We start from the raw sequence: 17,279 nt of genomic DNA, 5'->3' as shown, positions 1-17,279 counted from the left end.
ACCATACTGTACATACAGCGGAGTGTGGCAGTGGTAGCAGGGGCTTCGAAACGATATTATGTTGGGGGGTGGGGGGCAACATAAAATTGTTCTGTTATGTGCATTGGGAACAAACAGAAACTATTTTTTTGCTTGATTTCAGACAATAATTGCAGAATAAGTGGAAGCCCCTCATAATTATATTCCTCTACGCTTCCCTCCCCTCACTCAGCCGCAGCCAGCCTGACCTCTGTACTGAGGGCCTGATTCAGACCCGCTCGCGAGCGCTATGCGCTCACAAGCGGGTCGATAGTGGCCCAGTGTGCATGCGCATGATGGAGCCGGCTCTGTCGTGCACATGCGTGAGACCCGGATAGCGACGGCCAAGCTGTCGCTATGGGTCTCGTACCAAAGGGGGCATGCTGTCGATGTTGAGTGACAGCACGCCCCCTTTGGTGGGCGGGGTGGGGGCGTGGCTGCCCAGACGGAGGTGTTCCCATGGGAACACCTACCGTCTGGAGCCGGCCCCACTGATATCACAAGTGATGTCAGTGGGAGTGCTTCCGGCTCTGTTAGAGCCGAAAGCACTCTGGGGCTTGCGGAAACGAGACCCTACCGCAAGGGTCTCGTCGCAAGCACGATGGTCGTGATGGTCTTGACCATCGCGACCATTATCAAGAAAAAAAAACAAAACGCCCTAATTCAGAGCAGGCACTCGTTCAGAGCGTCCGGCTCTGAATCAGGCCCTGAGAACGCACCTCACTTTACGTCAGATTACTTTTCATCTTACTACCAGACAGGTACATACAACTAATGCAAAAGTCTACAGGCGCACACGGGTCCTTCTTTTGCAGCAGCCGCGTTTTTATGCTAATGTCGCAACCGATTCTGAGCATGCTGAGACGCCTACTTGCAGCGGTGCTAACCTGTCTAGGTGCGTCTTAAGACGCCTAATCGCTCGCAACATGAAAGCTATGGCAGGTACAATTTCTCCATCTGGTCATGGCGTCCTTTAGACGCACTTTCTGTCAGCGACGCGCCCGCATCTGGCTAGCCACCCCGTTACTTTCCAGGGAAAGCCCATGGTAATCCATGGCTCTTGCGCCCCTAATTCTCCATGCGGTAACCATCAGGACGCAAGCGCTGTACTTTAAGTTCCAACATTGGCCAACAGCGTGCATACCGGCATTGAGTGCATTTAGCGTGTAGTTAGCCTGCACCACTGAATCAGGCCCTAAATGTTTGAATCTATTTCCTGACAGTCGGGTCTCAGAATTATTGAGGCGTCTGTAATGTGGTCCAGCCAGACACAACTCCTGTCTGGCGCGGTGAATGTGTGAAGAGGGACATCACATCTCGGCTTGTTCCACGGCCCTGAGGAGCAGTCCGATCATTAACCCTTCTGTCTCCCGGAAGGTATCAGCCACCAGCCAGAGAGAAAATACCAATTTGTCCTTTCGGTTTTCTTCAAATTTTAAATGTCAGACACCAACATTGAACAATAAATATTGTGTCGTGTATATTGTATGTGAATCACCAAAACTGAACTATTGATCGCCTTATACAGAGCGTTTGCTAATCCCATTCACACAGGTATACGAAGAAGTTTCCACACCTTATTTATTTATTACCACTTACTTCTATAGTGCCAGCACATTCCGTGGCACTTTATATAACTAGACCTTGTTAAAAACACGATATGCTGGACATTTTGAACCTGATTTATGGCGTGATTCGGGGACGGTCGCAAAGCCTTTGTTTTCGCAAATGGATGATTATTTTACTACTGTGCATGTGCTGCGATGGTTCTCCAATGTCGATCCTGGTGAGGATTTAATCGCAAAGTACAGTAATTGACATTTGCGGGCAACAATGGGGAGATGCAACTCAAACGCAGGCGCGCAGCAACCATTTTTGGGGAGTGTCTCAGCTTGTGAATGCGATCCTATGCACTCTTGTAAAGGTTCCCATGTCTCAGTTCCGACAGCCATTGTAAGTGACCTATAAGGTTACTCAGAAGTGCGATAATCGGATGATGTGCGACCGATGGTTGCATCTTTGTACGCAAACGGGTGGATCTGAGACACCGCAAGTGCGTGTCTCAACACAGGTCCCGGCACAGGGCCTGATTCCGAGTCGCAAGCGGATATGCCAACGGATCTTGCGGATTTTAGCATACTGCGCCTGCGCCAAAGAAAGGGACCGGCTTCTGCACGTGCGCCGGATCAGGTATATGCCCACGAACTGAGTTCGCTAGTGCGCAGGGATTGAGCCATACGTTGATGGAGCACGCTGTCTGTAAAATGGCCATTTCTGGGATGTAACTGGGCTGGTGACCATGTGAACGCACGGGACTGTTCCATCTCTTGGGAGTGTCATGGTCGAGTAGGGCGGCTTCCGTGCACGATCGCAGCGTGGGGACAGAAATGGGATTCCTGCTTCCGACAGATCTTTTCCACTCAGCAAGGGGGTACCAGTGGCAAACGCAGGATTTCTAGGGGGGGTTCCAAATGCCTGATTTTAGAGCGAATGTGGCCAATCCATGAAGAGGGCAGAATTAGTGCTCAACCAGTTTTATTATGCGTCATACAAAGTGTATTGTGTAATTCCAGCATATACAGGACCAGCGATCACAGTAACCCATTAGATGTGACAGTAAGGCCATCCTTCCTGAGCTAGATGTTTTTATTTTAGATATGGGCACCATTCCAGACTATTGGAGCAAGTCCGGGAGTCTGGGGGAGCAGCAGAAGAACCTAACATTGCCCTGGACATATATGTACATATTGGGCTCTATAGCAGTGCATCCCTAATAGTGCATGTTTTCCAGATCTCCTAGTTGGTGCACAGGTTATTTATTACTGTCTGATACATGTTAAAAGATCCACAGGTGGTGCTAATTATTTCATTTGTGATACTGAGAAGAACATGCAGCACTAGAAAAATTCTATTATATTACTATTTCTACTGTGGTCATGTGTGTGCTGGAGAGGGGGGTTTCCAGGCAGACGGGAAACCTCCCCCCCGCGTTTGCCTATGGGTACGAGCAAGCCCAGATACTAACAATGACGGCTGCGCCCATGAAAATAGTGGGTGGGACGCACTTCCACGTGCAGATGCATAAGACTTTTAGTATACACGGGTGGATTCCCGCATTAGTATAAGGAAGTCATTAGGCTGCCGTGGCCGAAAAGAAAAGCGGCCAAGGTTGCTTCCGCCTCGGAATCAGGAGCATACTGCGCAAATCATATATTCAAGGTGGCGCTTAGGGACCTACGTCCAACTGTAGAGCAGTCCCTCTATGGACCTCTTGCTTTGCATATTAGCGCAGTCTCCTCTGTTATTTTAGATATATTTGGCTATTGGTGGCTGAAAGAGGCTGTCTGCAGTGTCCCTCAATGGGATTACTGACAGTATGTCTGCATAGGAAAAAAACTTTCCACCCCCCGTAAAGACAGTTTTAGTTCAAATATCTTGCATTCAGAACAGGTCCTGAAACCTTTACATATATATATCTGTGAATGTTGTTGTCGGCCCTTTTAGATAAACTACTGAATCTTGTATTTTCGGTTTAGTGGGTCCTACGAGATGTCAGTAATGTGAAATGGGCAGAATTAGAGTCTGGAGGAGGAGGCAGCGCCGGCCTGTGACCTGGATTCTCGGGGGTAGAACTCGGCCAGCATGCTCTCCGGGATGCGTTTCAGTAGCTCCTTAGGGAAGATACGCAGCAGCTGCCACCCGATGTCCAGCGACTCAAATATCGATCGGTTCTCATACGCTCCTGTGGGAAATGAAGATGCGCAGTGGTTAGTAGGAGTAGCGACCATCTATCACTCAGACTTCTAAGTGGCCAAGAGCTGTAACAGAATTACAAGCACTAGAAAAGGTGTTTGCTATCTATATTGTCAAATATCATGAATTACATTTGGGCTGAGGGGCACTTCGGATGGACAACACAGGCCCTAATGGACAATGAGAGTGGCACTCTGACAGTGGCTGATGAGAAGTGGGTGCAGCAATGCCGGAGATAGTCTAAATCTACCACTGGTGGTTTTAAAATATATAGAATTTATGATAGAAGAATCAATGCACTGTAACTGTCCACCATACTCTCACCATCCACTGTACTATACCCATCCATCGTACTCTAACCATCCACTGTACTGTAACCATCCATCATACTCTCACCATTCACTGTACTATACCCATCCATCGTACTCTCACCATTCACTGTACTATACCCATCCATCGTACTCTCACCATTCACTGTACTATACCCATACATCGTACTCTCACCATTCACTGTACTATACCCATCCATCGTACTCTAACCATCCACTGTACTGTAACCATCCATCATACTCTCACCATTCACTGTACTATACCCATCCATCGTACTCTCACCATTCACTGTACTATACCCATCCATCGTACTCTAACCATCCACTGTACTATACCCATCCATCGTACTCTAACCATCCACTGTACTGTACCCATCCATCGTACTCTAACCATCCACTGTACTATACCCATCCATCATACTGTACCTATTCATCATACTCTAACCATCCACTGTACTGTACCCATCCAATGTGCTCTAACCACCCAATGTACTATGGGCCTGATTCAGACCCGCTCGCAAGCGGGTCGATGGTGTGCCAGTGCACACTCGCGACCCCCGGCGCGAGCGCAAAAAGCACTCGCTCCGTGGCTCACTACAAAAGGGGCAGCTGTCGATGTTGATCGACAGCTCGCCCCGTTTTGTAGGCGTGGCGGGGGGGTGGCTTCACAAACGGAGGCGTTCCCAAGCAAACACCTGCCGTTTGTGGGCGGCCCCACTGACATCACCAGTGATGTCAGTGGGAGAGCTTCCGGCTCAAGGGTCTCATTGCAAGCCCGATGGTCGCGATGGTCTTGACCATCATCCTGGCCGCTCGCAATAGCTGTGGTCACCCACAGCTATGTGAGGGGCCAGGAGGCCGCACCAAAAAAAAAAAGCCCTGATTCAGAGCGAGCGCACTTTCAGAGTGTCCGTCTCTGAATCAGGCCCTATATCCATCCACCATACTCTAACCATCCACTGTACCGTACCCATCCATTGTACTCTAACCATCCACTGTACTCTTTCCATCCACTGTACTGTACTTATCCATCATGCTCTAACCATCCACTGTACTGTACTGATCCACTGTACCCACCCAATGTGCTCTAACCACCCAATGTATCTTATCCATCCACCATACTCTAACCATCCACTGTACTGTACCCATCCATTGTGCTCTAACCATCCACTGTACTGTTTCCATCCACTGTATTGTACCCATCCATTGTGCTCTAACCACCCACCATCCATTGTGCTCTAACCATCCACTGTACTGTACCCATCCATTGTGCTCTAACCATCCACTGTAATCTTTCCATCCACTGTACTGTACTTATCCATCATACTCTAACCATCCACTGTACTGTACTGATCCACTGTACCCATCCAATGTGCTCTAACCACCCAATGTATCTTATCCATCCACCATACTCTAACCATCCACTGTACTGTACCCATCCATTGTGCTCTAACCATCCACTGTACTGTTTCCATCCACTGTATTGTACCCATCCATTGTGCTCTAACCACCCACCATCCATTGTGCTCTAACCATCCACTGTACTGTACCCATCCATTGTGCTCTAACCATCCACTGTACTGTTTCCATCCACTGTACTGTACTTATCCATCATACTCTAACCATCCACTGTACTGTATTCATACACTGACTCTAACCACCCACCATTCTCTAACCGTCCACTGTACACCAGCCATGGTACTCTAACCATCCACTACTGTATTCATCTATTGTACTCTAACCATTCATCGTACTCTAACCATTCACTATAATGTATCCATCCACCGTACTGTAACCATCCACTGTACTGTATCCATCCACCATACTCTAACCATTCACTGTACCCTATACATCCTTTATACTCTAACCGTTCACCATTCTGTAAAAATCTACCATACTCTAACAATCCACTGTAATGTACCCATCCGCCATACTGTACACCATTCACTATACAACCGCCTACCGCGCTCTAACCGTACACCGTACTGACGGCCTGATTCTGAGTTGGGAATAAAGCAAGAAAGAGCAAGTAGCTTTTCACCGTGGTAAAACCATTCTGCAGGTGGGGCAGATGTAACATGTACAGAGAGATTAGATTTGGGAGGGGTGCGTCCAAACTGAAATCTAAATTCAAGTGTAAAAATAAAGCTGTCCAGCTTATGTAGGCTACATGCAGCTGCAGCCATTATTTACCCTGCAAGCAAAATTTTTTTATGTATTTGCACACTCAGCATTGCTACATGGTTTATCCAGGTACACAGTTACTTGCTCTTTCTGCTTTATTCCAAACTCAGAATCAGGCCCTGTAACCATCTACTGTATTGTACTCATCCATTATACTGTACCTATCCACCATACTCTAACCATTCACTGTACTCTAACCGTCTACTGTAATCAAACTGTTCACTGTACTGTACCAGTCCACTGTACTGTAACCATCAGCCGTACTGTAACAATCCACTGTGCTGTAACCATCCACTGTACTGTACCCATCCAATGCACTGTCACCATCCATCCTACACTACATCTACCATACTGTACATGTCCACCCTACTCTAACCGTCATCCATATTCTGGGTGATTAGAGTGCTGTGGATGTGTACAGTACAGTGGATTGTTAGAATACAGTGGGGGGATTAGAGTATGGTGGGTGGTTACAGTATGGTGGGTGGTTACAGTACAGTGGATGGGACAGTCCACTGTACTGTACCCACCTATCATACTGGGTCCACCCACCATACTGTAGTCATCCACTGTACTGTAACACTAACCACCTACCGTACTGTAGCCCTTTATGTAGTAAATTCTCTACCATAGCCTCCCTTCTATGCTCCCCTCAGAGTTGTACATTATTACAGAGAGAGGGAGCATTTATTGCAGCTTCTTCCAGGGTTATAGATGAGCATAGATTGGCTTGTCCTCAAAAATAACCATTATAAATGGTTACAGAAAGAACTGATCCTCTTGTCTATAGCCCCATCATACCTTATTACTGTACAGTCCAATGCCCCCAGACTTACCCTGGGCAATAAACTGCTTCTCAAACTTCTGCAGGAACTCGAGGTACAAGAGGTCATCTGAAGACAGAGCTTCTTCTCCCACCACAGCTTTCATAGCTTGGACATCCTTCCCGATAGCGTAACACGCATACTGTTCAGTCAGATAAAAAGCTTGGGTTAGCTGGACTGTGCCCATTGTTACTGTACAATGCAGTATAAATGCAGGACGGTACAGGACTGTTATAATCATGATCTCAAGTTTACCTCTAAAATACTAAAATTAGACACACAGATCATTTCTGCACACGTCTGTCACATGAATATAGACTATATACCAGTATGTATGGAAGTCCTGTGTAGTATTAGATATCCCTGATAACTATTATTTGAGGGTTCATTGGGCGATCAGAAACAATAGGCTGTCTTCTCTGTGGAGAAAAGGTAGAGCAGATGATCATCTGCAGAAATGATATATTCCACGCCTGTCATTAGTACCTTGCCGGGATTAGACAGTCAGGAAGCCGGCGGTCGGGATATCGTCCGTCGGCTTCCCGACTGCTTCCCATCGGAATGATTTACCGCCGGCCGCAGTGGAAGCCCAGCAGGGGTGAAGATCCCAAACGTAAAAAGCTAAGTATTATCTAACCCTATTCTACCCCCTAACCCTAACCTCCCCTCAAGTGCCTAACTCAAACCCCCCTTCCCCAAAGCCTAATCCTAAATTTCCAGGGGGTGTGCCTAACCCTAACCTACCCCCGTGGGTGCCTAACCCTAACTCCCCCTTCCCCTAGCCTAACCCTAAACCTCCCAGGGGGGTGCCTAACCCTAAGTTCCTCCCGGGAGCCCCTAACCTAACCCTCTTTCCCCCCGCGCCCGGCACTCGGCTTATCTTCGATCGGTATCACGGGTGTCGGGCTCCCGGCGTAGGTCTAATGACAGGAGTCGGGATTTCGACGCCTGTCATTAGTTATGTGATAGGATCACTGGTAAAGTGGTCTGTGACAGGGACATTTATCCCAGATTCCTGTCCTATGTGTTTAAAATCCCCAGGAGAAAGTCTGCAGTGTAGCAGGCTTGAGTTGCGGCTTTTTGAAAAGCCGGTTTGGGACCTGGGGGTTGTGGGTGAGAGGAGAGGGAGGGCTCCACCCACGGCCACTCCAGGTTTTGGTTCTCGCAGCCTGGTAACAGGCTTGTTAGTTTTCCACCTGAGAGTGGCCAATATAAGCCTAGTGTGTTGAGGGCTGATTGTCTCACCTGGGAGAGCAGACAGGGAGTTTGCTCAGAGACACTTGGAAAACCTGTGAGTACTGTGCTGTGCTTTGTTGCTGGCGAGGGCATTAGGCCCTGCCAGGTTCTGGTAGTGAGGGAACTACCTGTGAAGTTAGTGCCCCGACAGGGCTAGGATTTATAGTTATGTTTTCTTTGTGTTATTTCTGACATTGTACAATAAAGACTGGCGCCGACCAGCTTGTACTTGCATCCAGACTGGTGTGCTGCTTCCCTGCTGCTGTGTGTGTGTGTAAGGAAGGAGTCCTCTACCCAGGAGAGGGACCCCCTAACCTAACTGTGTCACAGTACCTTGCCGGGATTAGACAGTCAGGAAGCCGGCGGTCGGGATTTCGTCCGTCGGCTTCCCGACTGCTTCCCATCGGAATGATTTACCGCCGGCCGCAGTGGAAGCCCAGCAGGGGTGAAGATCCCAAACGTAAAAAGCTAAGTATTATCTATCCCTATTCTACCCCCTAACCCTAACCTCCCCTCAAGTGCCTAACTCAAACCCCCCTTCCCCAAAGCCTAATCCTAAATTTCCAGGGGGGGTGCCTAACCCTAACCTACCCCTGTGGGTGCCTAACCCTAACTCCCCCTTCCCCTAGCCTAACCCTAAGCCTCCCAGGGGGGTGCCTAACCCTAAGTTCCTCCCGGGAGCCCCTAACCTAACCCTCTTTCCCCCCGCGCCCGGCACTCGGCTTATCTTCGATCGGTATCACGGGTGTCGGGCTCCCGGCGTAGGTCTAATGACAGGAGTTGGGATTTCGATGCCTGTCATTAGTTATGTGATAGGATCACTGGTAAAGTGGTCTGTGACAGGGACATTTATCCCAGATTCCTGTCCTATGTGTTTAAAATCCCCAGGAGAAAGTCTGCAGTGTAGCAGGCTTGAGTTGCGGCTTTTTGAAAAGCCGGTTTGGGACCTGGGGGTTGTGGGTGAGAGGAGAGGGAGGGCTCCACCCACGGCCACTCCAGGTTTTGGTTCTCGCAGCCTGGTAACAGGCTTGTTAGTTTTCCACCTGAGAGTGGCCAATATAAGCCTAGTGTGTTGAGGGCTGATTGTCTCACCTGGGAGAGCAGACAGGGAGTTTGCTCAGAGACACTTGGAAAACCTGTGAGTACTGTGCTGTGCTTTGTTGCTGGCGAGGGCATTAGGCCCTGCCAGGTTCTGGTAGTGAGGGAACCACCTGTGAAGTTAGTGCCCCGACAGGGCTAGGATTTATATTTATGTTTTCTTTGTGTTATTTCTGACATTGTACAATAAAGACTGGCGCCGACCAGCTTGTACTTGCATCCAGACTGGTGTGCTGCTTCCCTGCTGCTGTGTGTGTGTGTAAGGAAGGAGTCCTCTACCCAGGAGAGAGACCCCCTAACCTAACTGTGTCACAGTACCTTGCCGGGATTAGACAGTCAGGAAGCTGGCGGTCGGGATTTCGTCCATCGGCTTCCCGACCGCTTCCCATTTAGGTGCACAACCACCAATGAGCCTTTTATCTCTCCATGGCAAGTCAGGCTTTGAAAGCAAATGACTGATTGGTTGCTTTCTAAACGAGCTTCAGTACCTTATAATCTTATCAGATTCAGCAATTTTAACAACAGCTACAAACCACAGCCAAAATGACAAAGATGCCAACTGTCCCTCCCTCATTGTGGAGCACGGAGCACCATATGCAGCCATAAATGTGCCAGAAGACCAGGACTCTACACTCCCCTCATTGGAAAAGACGGATGTTCATTCTCCCGTGTAGTCAGAGCATAAGTTATTCATTTTTTAAGACAGGACAGTGTCCTCCATTCTCAGTACAGTATGTTATATTAACTAACAAGAGCCACAGGCTGGGCCAGGACAAAACAGGATCAATGTACGGCTTACTCAGCGGGGGCTACTTCAGAACTGACTTAGGAGTGGTCACCAGAAGCTGGACAGAAGCCACTTCCTTCAGGGTCAGGAACTGAGAGAGGAACCACCACAGTCTTCTGAGGAACACGAGTTCCAATGTACTTTTTTCATTTTATAAACTCCCACATTTTTGCAATAACATAATATGGCATGAAGGTATGTCTTCTCTTCATCAGGCAAATGTATAAACTTGATAAGTTTGGATGTGTAGGGAACTCATAATATCCCCTGTCCCCTTCTCTAAAATGCAGAAATCGGATGATCATTCTACAATGAGAGTCTCCATTTATTGCATATTCACTTACATGAAATATCCTCCAGAAGACTCGTTTCCAACCGGAAGGGGCCAATGGGTCTTATAAAGGTAATCAGACAAAATTCAACAATGTTTTTGTTCGGAGGAAAAAGCCGCGCAGCCCTCTGTAAGATGCTGAATGACTCCCTAAAATGCTCCTTGTCCACCCCTCAGCTCAATGAAATAATCCCGCCCCACGCAATATACAAAATCTATTGTGTCTACCTAAAGCTGTGCTACCACCTCAAGTGGTGAATATAGCTGTCCCCCGCATTACAATGGCGGCAGAATGGGGGCGTGAACAGGAACACGATTGCGCTATGGGTCACTCCTCCCTACAAAGTGTCGCCCAGCCAAGGTTTTTAGCTCTAATAGTAACCACGAAGGCCATGGAAAAATGGCTGCATGGAGCATCCCTCTGCATTCCGGGGTGGGGGGCGAGAAATAATATTTCGCTTTCCTGTCTAGGGGTTAGTGGTGCACCTTTATCTGGCCCGATCCAATCTCTCCTCCTCCTCACATCAGAGAGCGCAAACTTCTGCTGCAACCTGCAGAACGATCTAAATTTGCACAAAAACCAGGTGTATTCCCGCTACAGGTCTGCATGGCGGTAAATGGCCATTACAGACTCCTATGACGCAGCACCTCTAATGGTCAAGGTATCACGGATAACGGCAGAATCATTGTGGGCGGGATGCACTATGATGAGAAATACGGTCAAACCTCCGAAAATGCCGGGCTTCTCCCGGAGAGGAGTTATTTGAAGTGAGGCAAGTATGCTGCAGGGTAAACGCATTCGCATATTCGCCATTTTGTTCTTCTTCCTAATAAAGTGCTGCTCCCGATTTCCTCAGCTTGTAAACTCCATCACACCTACAGTAAGGCCGCCAGCAGAAACGGACGTCTTTCTATTCTGCAAGCGCAGATACTATACGTAAAGGGCTCAGGGACCTCTTAGGCCGTTTAGCCCGCGGCAGTGACATGCGCGGGTGAGGACGTCGACACATTACTCTGTGGACAGGTAACATGTAGCAGTATGTAAGCCCAGAGGCACCTACCAGCTGGTTAGAGACATCTCCGTGATCTTTTCTGGTCATTCCTTCCCCGATAGCGGATTTCATGAGTCGGGACAGAGAAGGGAGCACGTTGATTGGAGGGTAAATCTGAAACGATTTTTTGGACATAACAACGTAACATGAAGGTTCTAGAGCAGATATGGGGGTCATTCAGACCCACTCGCGAGCGGCAGTACGCTCGCAAGTGGGTCGATGTTCCCCACTGCGCATGCGCACGACGGAGGGAGCTCCGTCGTGCGCATGCGCGAGACCCGGCGAGCGTCAGGCTTCCCATCGCTCTGGGTCTCGCACCAAAGGGGGCGTGCTGTCGATGTGGGTGTGGGCGTGCCTGCCAGACGGAGACGTTTCCATGGGAACGCCTACCGTCTGAAGCCGGCCCCACTGACATCACTAGTGATGTCAGTGGGAGTGATTTTGGCTCTGATAGAGCCAAAATCACTCCAGGGCTTGTGGCTGGGAAACCCGACCGCAGGGTTTCCCTCGCAAGTCCGATGGTCGTGAAGGTCAAGACCATCGCGACCATCTTCTTGGACTCTCGTATATGCTGTGGGTGGTGACCCACAGCTATACGAGCGTCCAGGAGGACGCTCCATTTTAAAGGACGAGGGCCCTGATTCAGAGCGAGCGCTCTGGTCAGAGCGTCCGGCTCTGAATCAGGCCCTATGCACCCAATGGACTAATTATCAATGTGGCGTGGAATTCACAAATCTAATACAATATATATTATTACCACATTAATTGCAAGATTTAAAAGTGAAGCACTGACCAAACTTCTTCCAATGTTTGCTGAGGAGAAACCTGGGAAATGGTCAGCTCCGCAGTTCATTAATGGCTGAGTATAAAGTTTCGGGTAATTGGGACGTAGGGAACGCTCTCCAGTTTTTGTGCAGTGATATTATGTTTTTATCCATCCAGCATATATTGTTCACTCCCTACACAAGTAAAATTAATCACCTTGCATGGCTGACCCCATGAACAAGGACTATGGAGAAAACTCTTCATCTAATACACATTGTAATGGACACTCCCTCAACCTCGTCTTCTCCAACTGCCACTCTAATTTTTTTCCAGAGTGGCCTTCTCACTCTCCATAAGTGATAATGAATAGACCCCACAGTCTTCGGAGATGAAAAGCTCAACCACAGCACCCCTACCAGATTCCGGCACCTGCCAAACTGCTCCCGCACTGCCGAGCGACACTGGAGGAAACCTCATTCCATCGTCCTTCTCTACACATGTACTTTCATCTGACCAAAATCCCCATTCAAAGCCCACTTACAGTACATTAACCAAGGAATGCCTTGTACTGACCCTGCTTCCAATCCCAGTGTCAGATTCTTGTGCTATTGGGCAAATTAGTTTGGCTTCCTTTATCCCATACATTAACATTCTGTATATTGTAGTGTCTGAATCAGGCCCTCAATCTACACATAGGCTGGATCATAGGGTGACTTCCAATGAGAGAAGGTGGAATGAGGCGGGTGACAGGATTTATGTACAACGCTGACCAACCTGTCTGTTATGTAGCTGTCTGTCCACGTAGATCTGTCCTTCTGTAATGAACCCGGTCAAGTCAGGAATAGGGTGAGTAATGTCTGGAAGAGAGTTTACACTGTAATTAGCAGGTTGGTCACCCGGCCAGCTGGGCACCAGCAATTCCAGCGAGCGCCTGTAATCAGACCTTACACTCGGCAGCAGAGCTCACACTCTATCACAAGGTGATGCAGACCTATTTGCTTGGGACTCACCATCGTTAGGCATGGTTAGAATGGGGATCTGAGTAATGGACCCAGTCCTGCCCTCTACACGACCAGCGCGCTCATATATAGTGGCCAGATCGGTGTACATGTACCCAGGGAAGCCTCGTCTACCCGGCACCTCCTCTCGCGCTGCTGACACCTGAAAGACAAACATCATGAACCAGAGTATTAAACCAGGAATCCAGCAACAGTCCATGGGCCTGATTCAGTATTATATAGCTATTGCGACCGCAGCGGCGTTTACGCACGCGGTCTCACTGCGAAAATACGCTAATGATTGCAATCGCTATGCCGTCGCAGTCTAACATAAGGACGCCCACTTTACCAGACACACATCCGTAATACTTAGCATCTCTGTGAAACCATCGGTAACATGGAGTACCATCGCAGCCTCACGTACACTTGCACAAGGTCTGACCTTACTCAGGAATTGCTAACCTCAGCGCACGCTGTGAGAGCCCAAGCTACGTACGGCATCGCAGTGCCTAATTTGTGCACAGCCCTGCAACGGTGTTGTGCACTGGCACGCGTGGGTTAGGCCGACCACCCCCCCGTCACCACTCCCAAACGCTCACTTCCTGTGAATCACTGGCCCTGCGTAGTCACTGCGATCTCAGGGCCTGATTCAGAGCCGGAAGCTCTGACCAGAGCGCTCGCTCTGAATCAGTACCCTCCTACCTAAAAATGGAGCGGCCTCCTGGCCGCTCGCATAGCTGTGGGTGACCACCCACAGCATATGCGAGCGGCCAAAAAGATGGTCGCGATGGTCAAGACCATCGCGACCATCGGGCTTGAGACGAGACCCTGCGGTAGGGTCTCGCTGCCACAAGGCCTGGAGTGATTTTGGCTCTATCAGAGCCAAAATCACTCCCACTGATATCACTAGTGATGTCAGTGGGGCCGGACCCAGACGGTAGGCATTCCCATGGGAACGCCTCCGTCTGGCAGCCACGCCCCCGGCACTCCCACCAAAGGGGGCGTGCTGTCAGTCACCATCGCTGTCCGGGTCTCGCGCACGCGCACGACGGAGCTCCCTCTGTCATGTGCATGCACATTGGGGTAACATCGACCCGCTTGCGAGCATCCTACGCTCGCGAGCGGGTCTGAATGACCCCCTCAGTCCTATCAAGAAAGGGGTTGGTCAATGATCATCGATGGTTAGCAAATTATCGATTGTCTGCTGGCAGTGTTACTTGGTTTACCATCAATGGGGGAAGCCCGATGATGTACATTGGATAGGGAGGTCCTCAGGCGGAGGTTTGCACATGCACGGCCATGGTTTTTGTAAGCACAGGGTGGCAAACCATTGACCATTGATGGCATATAAATCAGCAGTCTCTGGGCACAATTCTGAGGTGTACCCACTGCAGACGTAGATTTTTTTTTGCCATTGCGCATATGCCCTAGTCTTAACGCGCATGCGTCCCGAATGCTGTCGACGCATGCTCAAACGGCGCGACCGATAGTGGCATCTAAGGACGCACCAATCGGTATTACACCGTGTACAGAAGCTGAAAGTAGCGCATTGCAAATTTCGAACGCTCGGATGTACACAAGGGAAGGAGCATGTAGCGGCATTTGGATGAAGGTGCAGACGGGCGACCGCCAATAGACGCTGCAGCAGTACAGAGCCACAGTTACCTCACGCAGAGCCTCAGCGTACGAGCTCATGTCCGTCAGAATGACCAGCACGTGCTTCTCGCATTGATACGCCAGGTACTCCGCTTCTGTCAGGGCCAGGCGGGGGGTGATGATCCTCTCAATTCTGAGGAGACGGGATGATGACTTTGTTACTTCACATAATATTCATTTATCCCCAGACGTTGCTGCTACACCCATCAGTCACATATAGGTGCATGCACAAGGCCGCCCCTGATTTATTCAGAGCGTTCACAGATATTACTTATATTATAATATTAACTACTGTATAGGGTTGGGTACGGTCTGGATGCCGCTGGTCAGAATAACAACAGTCAGAATCCCGACACCCATAGCTAAGTATACTAGCATTAACCCCTACCCTAACCCTCACTCCCCGTTACCTTAGCCTAACCTGCCCTAGTGCCTAAGCCTAACCTCCCCCTCCCCGCACCCTAACCCTCACTCCCCGGTGCCTAAGCCTAACCTCTCCCTTCCCGCACCCTAAGCCTAACCTCCCCCTCCCCGCACCCTAACCCTCACTCCCCGGTGCCTAAGCCTAACCTCTCCCTTCCCGCACCCTAAGCCTAACCTCCCCCTCCCCGCACCTTAACCCTCACTCCCCGTTGCCTGAGCCTAACCTCCCCCTCCCCGCACTCTAACCCTCACTCCCCGGTGCCTCTAACCCTCACTAACCCTACCCTAACTCCCGATACTTACCTTCATGTTGCCGGCGGTTGGGATACTGGAGCCAGGATCCCGACGCTGTCGGGATTTCGGCGCCGGAATTTAGACCGTCGGCATCCCGCAGGCCGGGATGCTGACTACATCCCACTGTATATACAGTTAATATTATATATGACACATTGAAAGATTCCAACATTCTACACACAAAGAATAGATCTGAATTCCCAAATGTCCTTCTTCTATTCCCAAGTCACCCTATCCCGCATCTTTCCAAAGTGTTGCTTTTTTTGTTCCATTTGTACAGATCTGAATGTCTAAACTCCCCTCTGGCTCTGAAATCTGAATACAGTCTGATGAGTGCCTGGTGGGGACCATATGTAATCAGCCTATCAGATGGAGGGCTAATATGTAATCAGCCTATCAGATGGAGGGCTAATATGTAATCAGCCTATCAGATGGAGGGAACAATATGTAATCAGCCTATCAGATGGAGGGCTAATATGTAATCAGCCTATCAGATGGAGGGAACAATATGTAATCAGCCTATCAGATGGAGGGAACAATATGTAATCAGCCTATCAGATGGAGGGCTAATATGTAATCAGCCTATCAGATGGAGGGAACAATATGTAATCAGCCTATCAGATGGAGGGAACAATATGTAATCAGCCTATCAGATGGAGGGAACAACATGTAATCAGCCTATCAGCTGGAGGGAACAATATGTAATCAGCCTATCAGGAGGAGGGGACAATATGTAATCAGCCTATCAGATGGAGAGAACAATATGTAAACATTTTATCAGCAGGAGGAGACAATATGTAATCAGCCTATCAGGAGGAGGGGACAATATGTAATCAGCCTATCAGCAGGAGGGGACAATGGGTCTCATTCAGATACGGTCGCAAGCGCTGAGCACTCGCAACAGGTTCGATTTTATGGCCCTGCGCACGCGCAGCGGCCACACTGCGCGTGCGCAAGCCCCGGAGCGAGAGAGAAAATCTCTCGCTCTGGAGCTCTCTACAAAAGGGGCGGCTGTCGATGGTGATCGACAGCTCGCCCCGTTTTGTAGGCGGGGCAGGGGGGGTGGTTTCACAAACGGAGGCGTTCCTTAAGGAACGCCTGCCGTTTTGTGGGCGGCCGCACTGACATCAGCAGTGATCGCAGTGGAGAGCTTCCTGCTCAATCAGAGGAGGAAGCTGCCTGGGGCTTGCGGTTGCCGAGACCCAACCTTAGGGTCTCGTCGCAAGCCCCGATGGTCACGATAGTCTTGACCATGGCGACCATCACCCTGGTCCGTCGCTAAGCTGTGGGTGGTAACTCACAGCTTAGCCAGCGACCAGGAGGCTGCAATTAAAATTCAAAGCAGCCGCCCTCATTCAGAACGAGTGGTCGCTTCTTGCGACCGCCTCTGAATGAGGGCCAATATATAATCATCTTATCAGCAGGAGGGGACAATATGTAATCAGCCTATCAGCAGGAGGGGACAATATGTAATCAGCCTATCAGCAGGAGGGGACAATATGTAATCAGCCTATCAGCAGGAGGGGACAAT

General features: G+C 49.5%; 1 protein-coding gene across 1 annotated transcript in view; it reads right to left on the bottom strand.

The window, feature by feature from the left end:
- Positions 1-2,536: 2,536 nt before the first annotated feature.
- ATP6V1B1 (ATPase H+ transporting V1 subunit B1) overlaps positions 2,537-17,279 on the bottom strand; it is a 101,636-nt gene continuing 86,893 nt past the window's right edge. The window contains exons 9-14 of the mRNA XM_088463863.1: positions 15,041-15,164; positions 13,388-13,538; positions 13,152-13,234; positions 11,622-11,726; positions 7,121-7,250; positions 2,537-3,760 (exon numbers count right to left, since the gene is read on the bottom strand). Coding sequence (XP_088319989.1) covers positions 3,594-3,760; positions 7,121-7,250; positions 11,622-11,726; positions 13,152-13,234; positions 13,388-13,538; positions 15,041-15,164 — 760 coding nt within the window. The 3' untranslated portion in view covers positions 2,537-3,593. The remainder of the gene's footprint in view (positions 3,761-7,120; positions 7,251-11,621; positions 11,727-13,151; positions 13,235-13,387; positions 13,539-15,040; positions 15,165-17,279) is intronic.

Source organism: Taudactylus pleione, unplaced genomic scaffold, assembly GCF_031769625.1.
Source record: "Taudactylus pleione unplaced genomic scaffold, aTauple2 ptg001476l, whole genome shotgun sequence".
Lineage (NCBI taxonomy): Eukaryota > Metazoa > Chordata > Amphibia > Anura > Myobatrachidae > Taudactylus > Taudactylus pleione.
The sequence above is the reverse complement of the archived record's forward strand: the minus strand, read 5'-3'. Positions and strand labels throughout refer to the sequence as shown.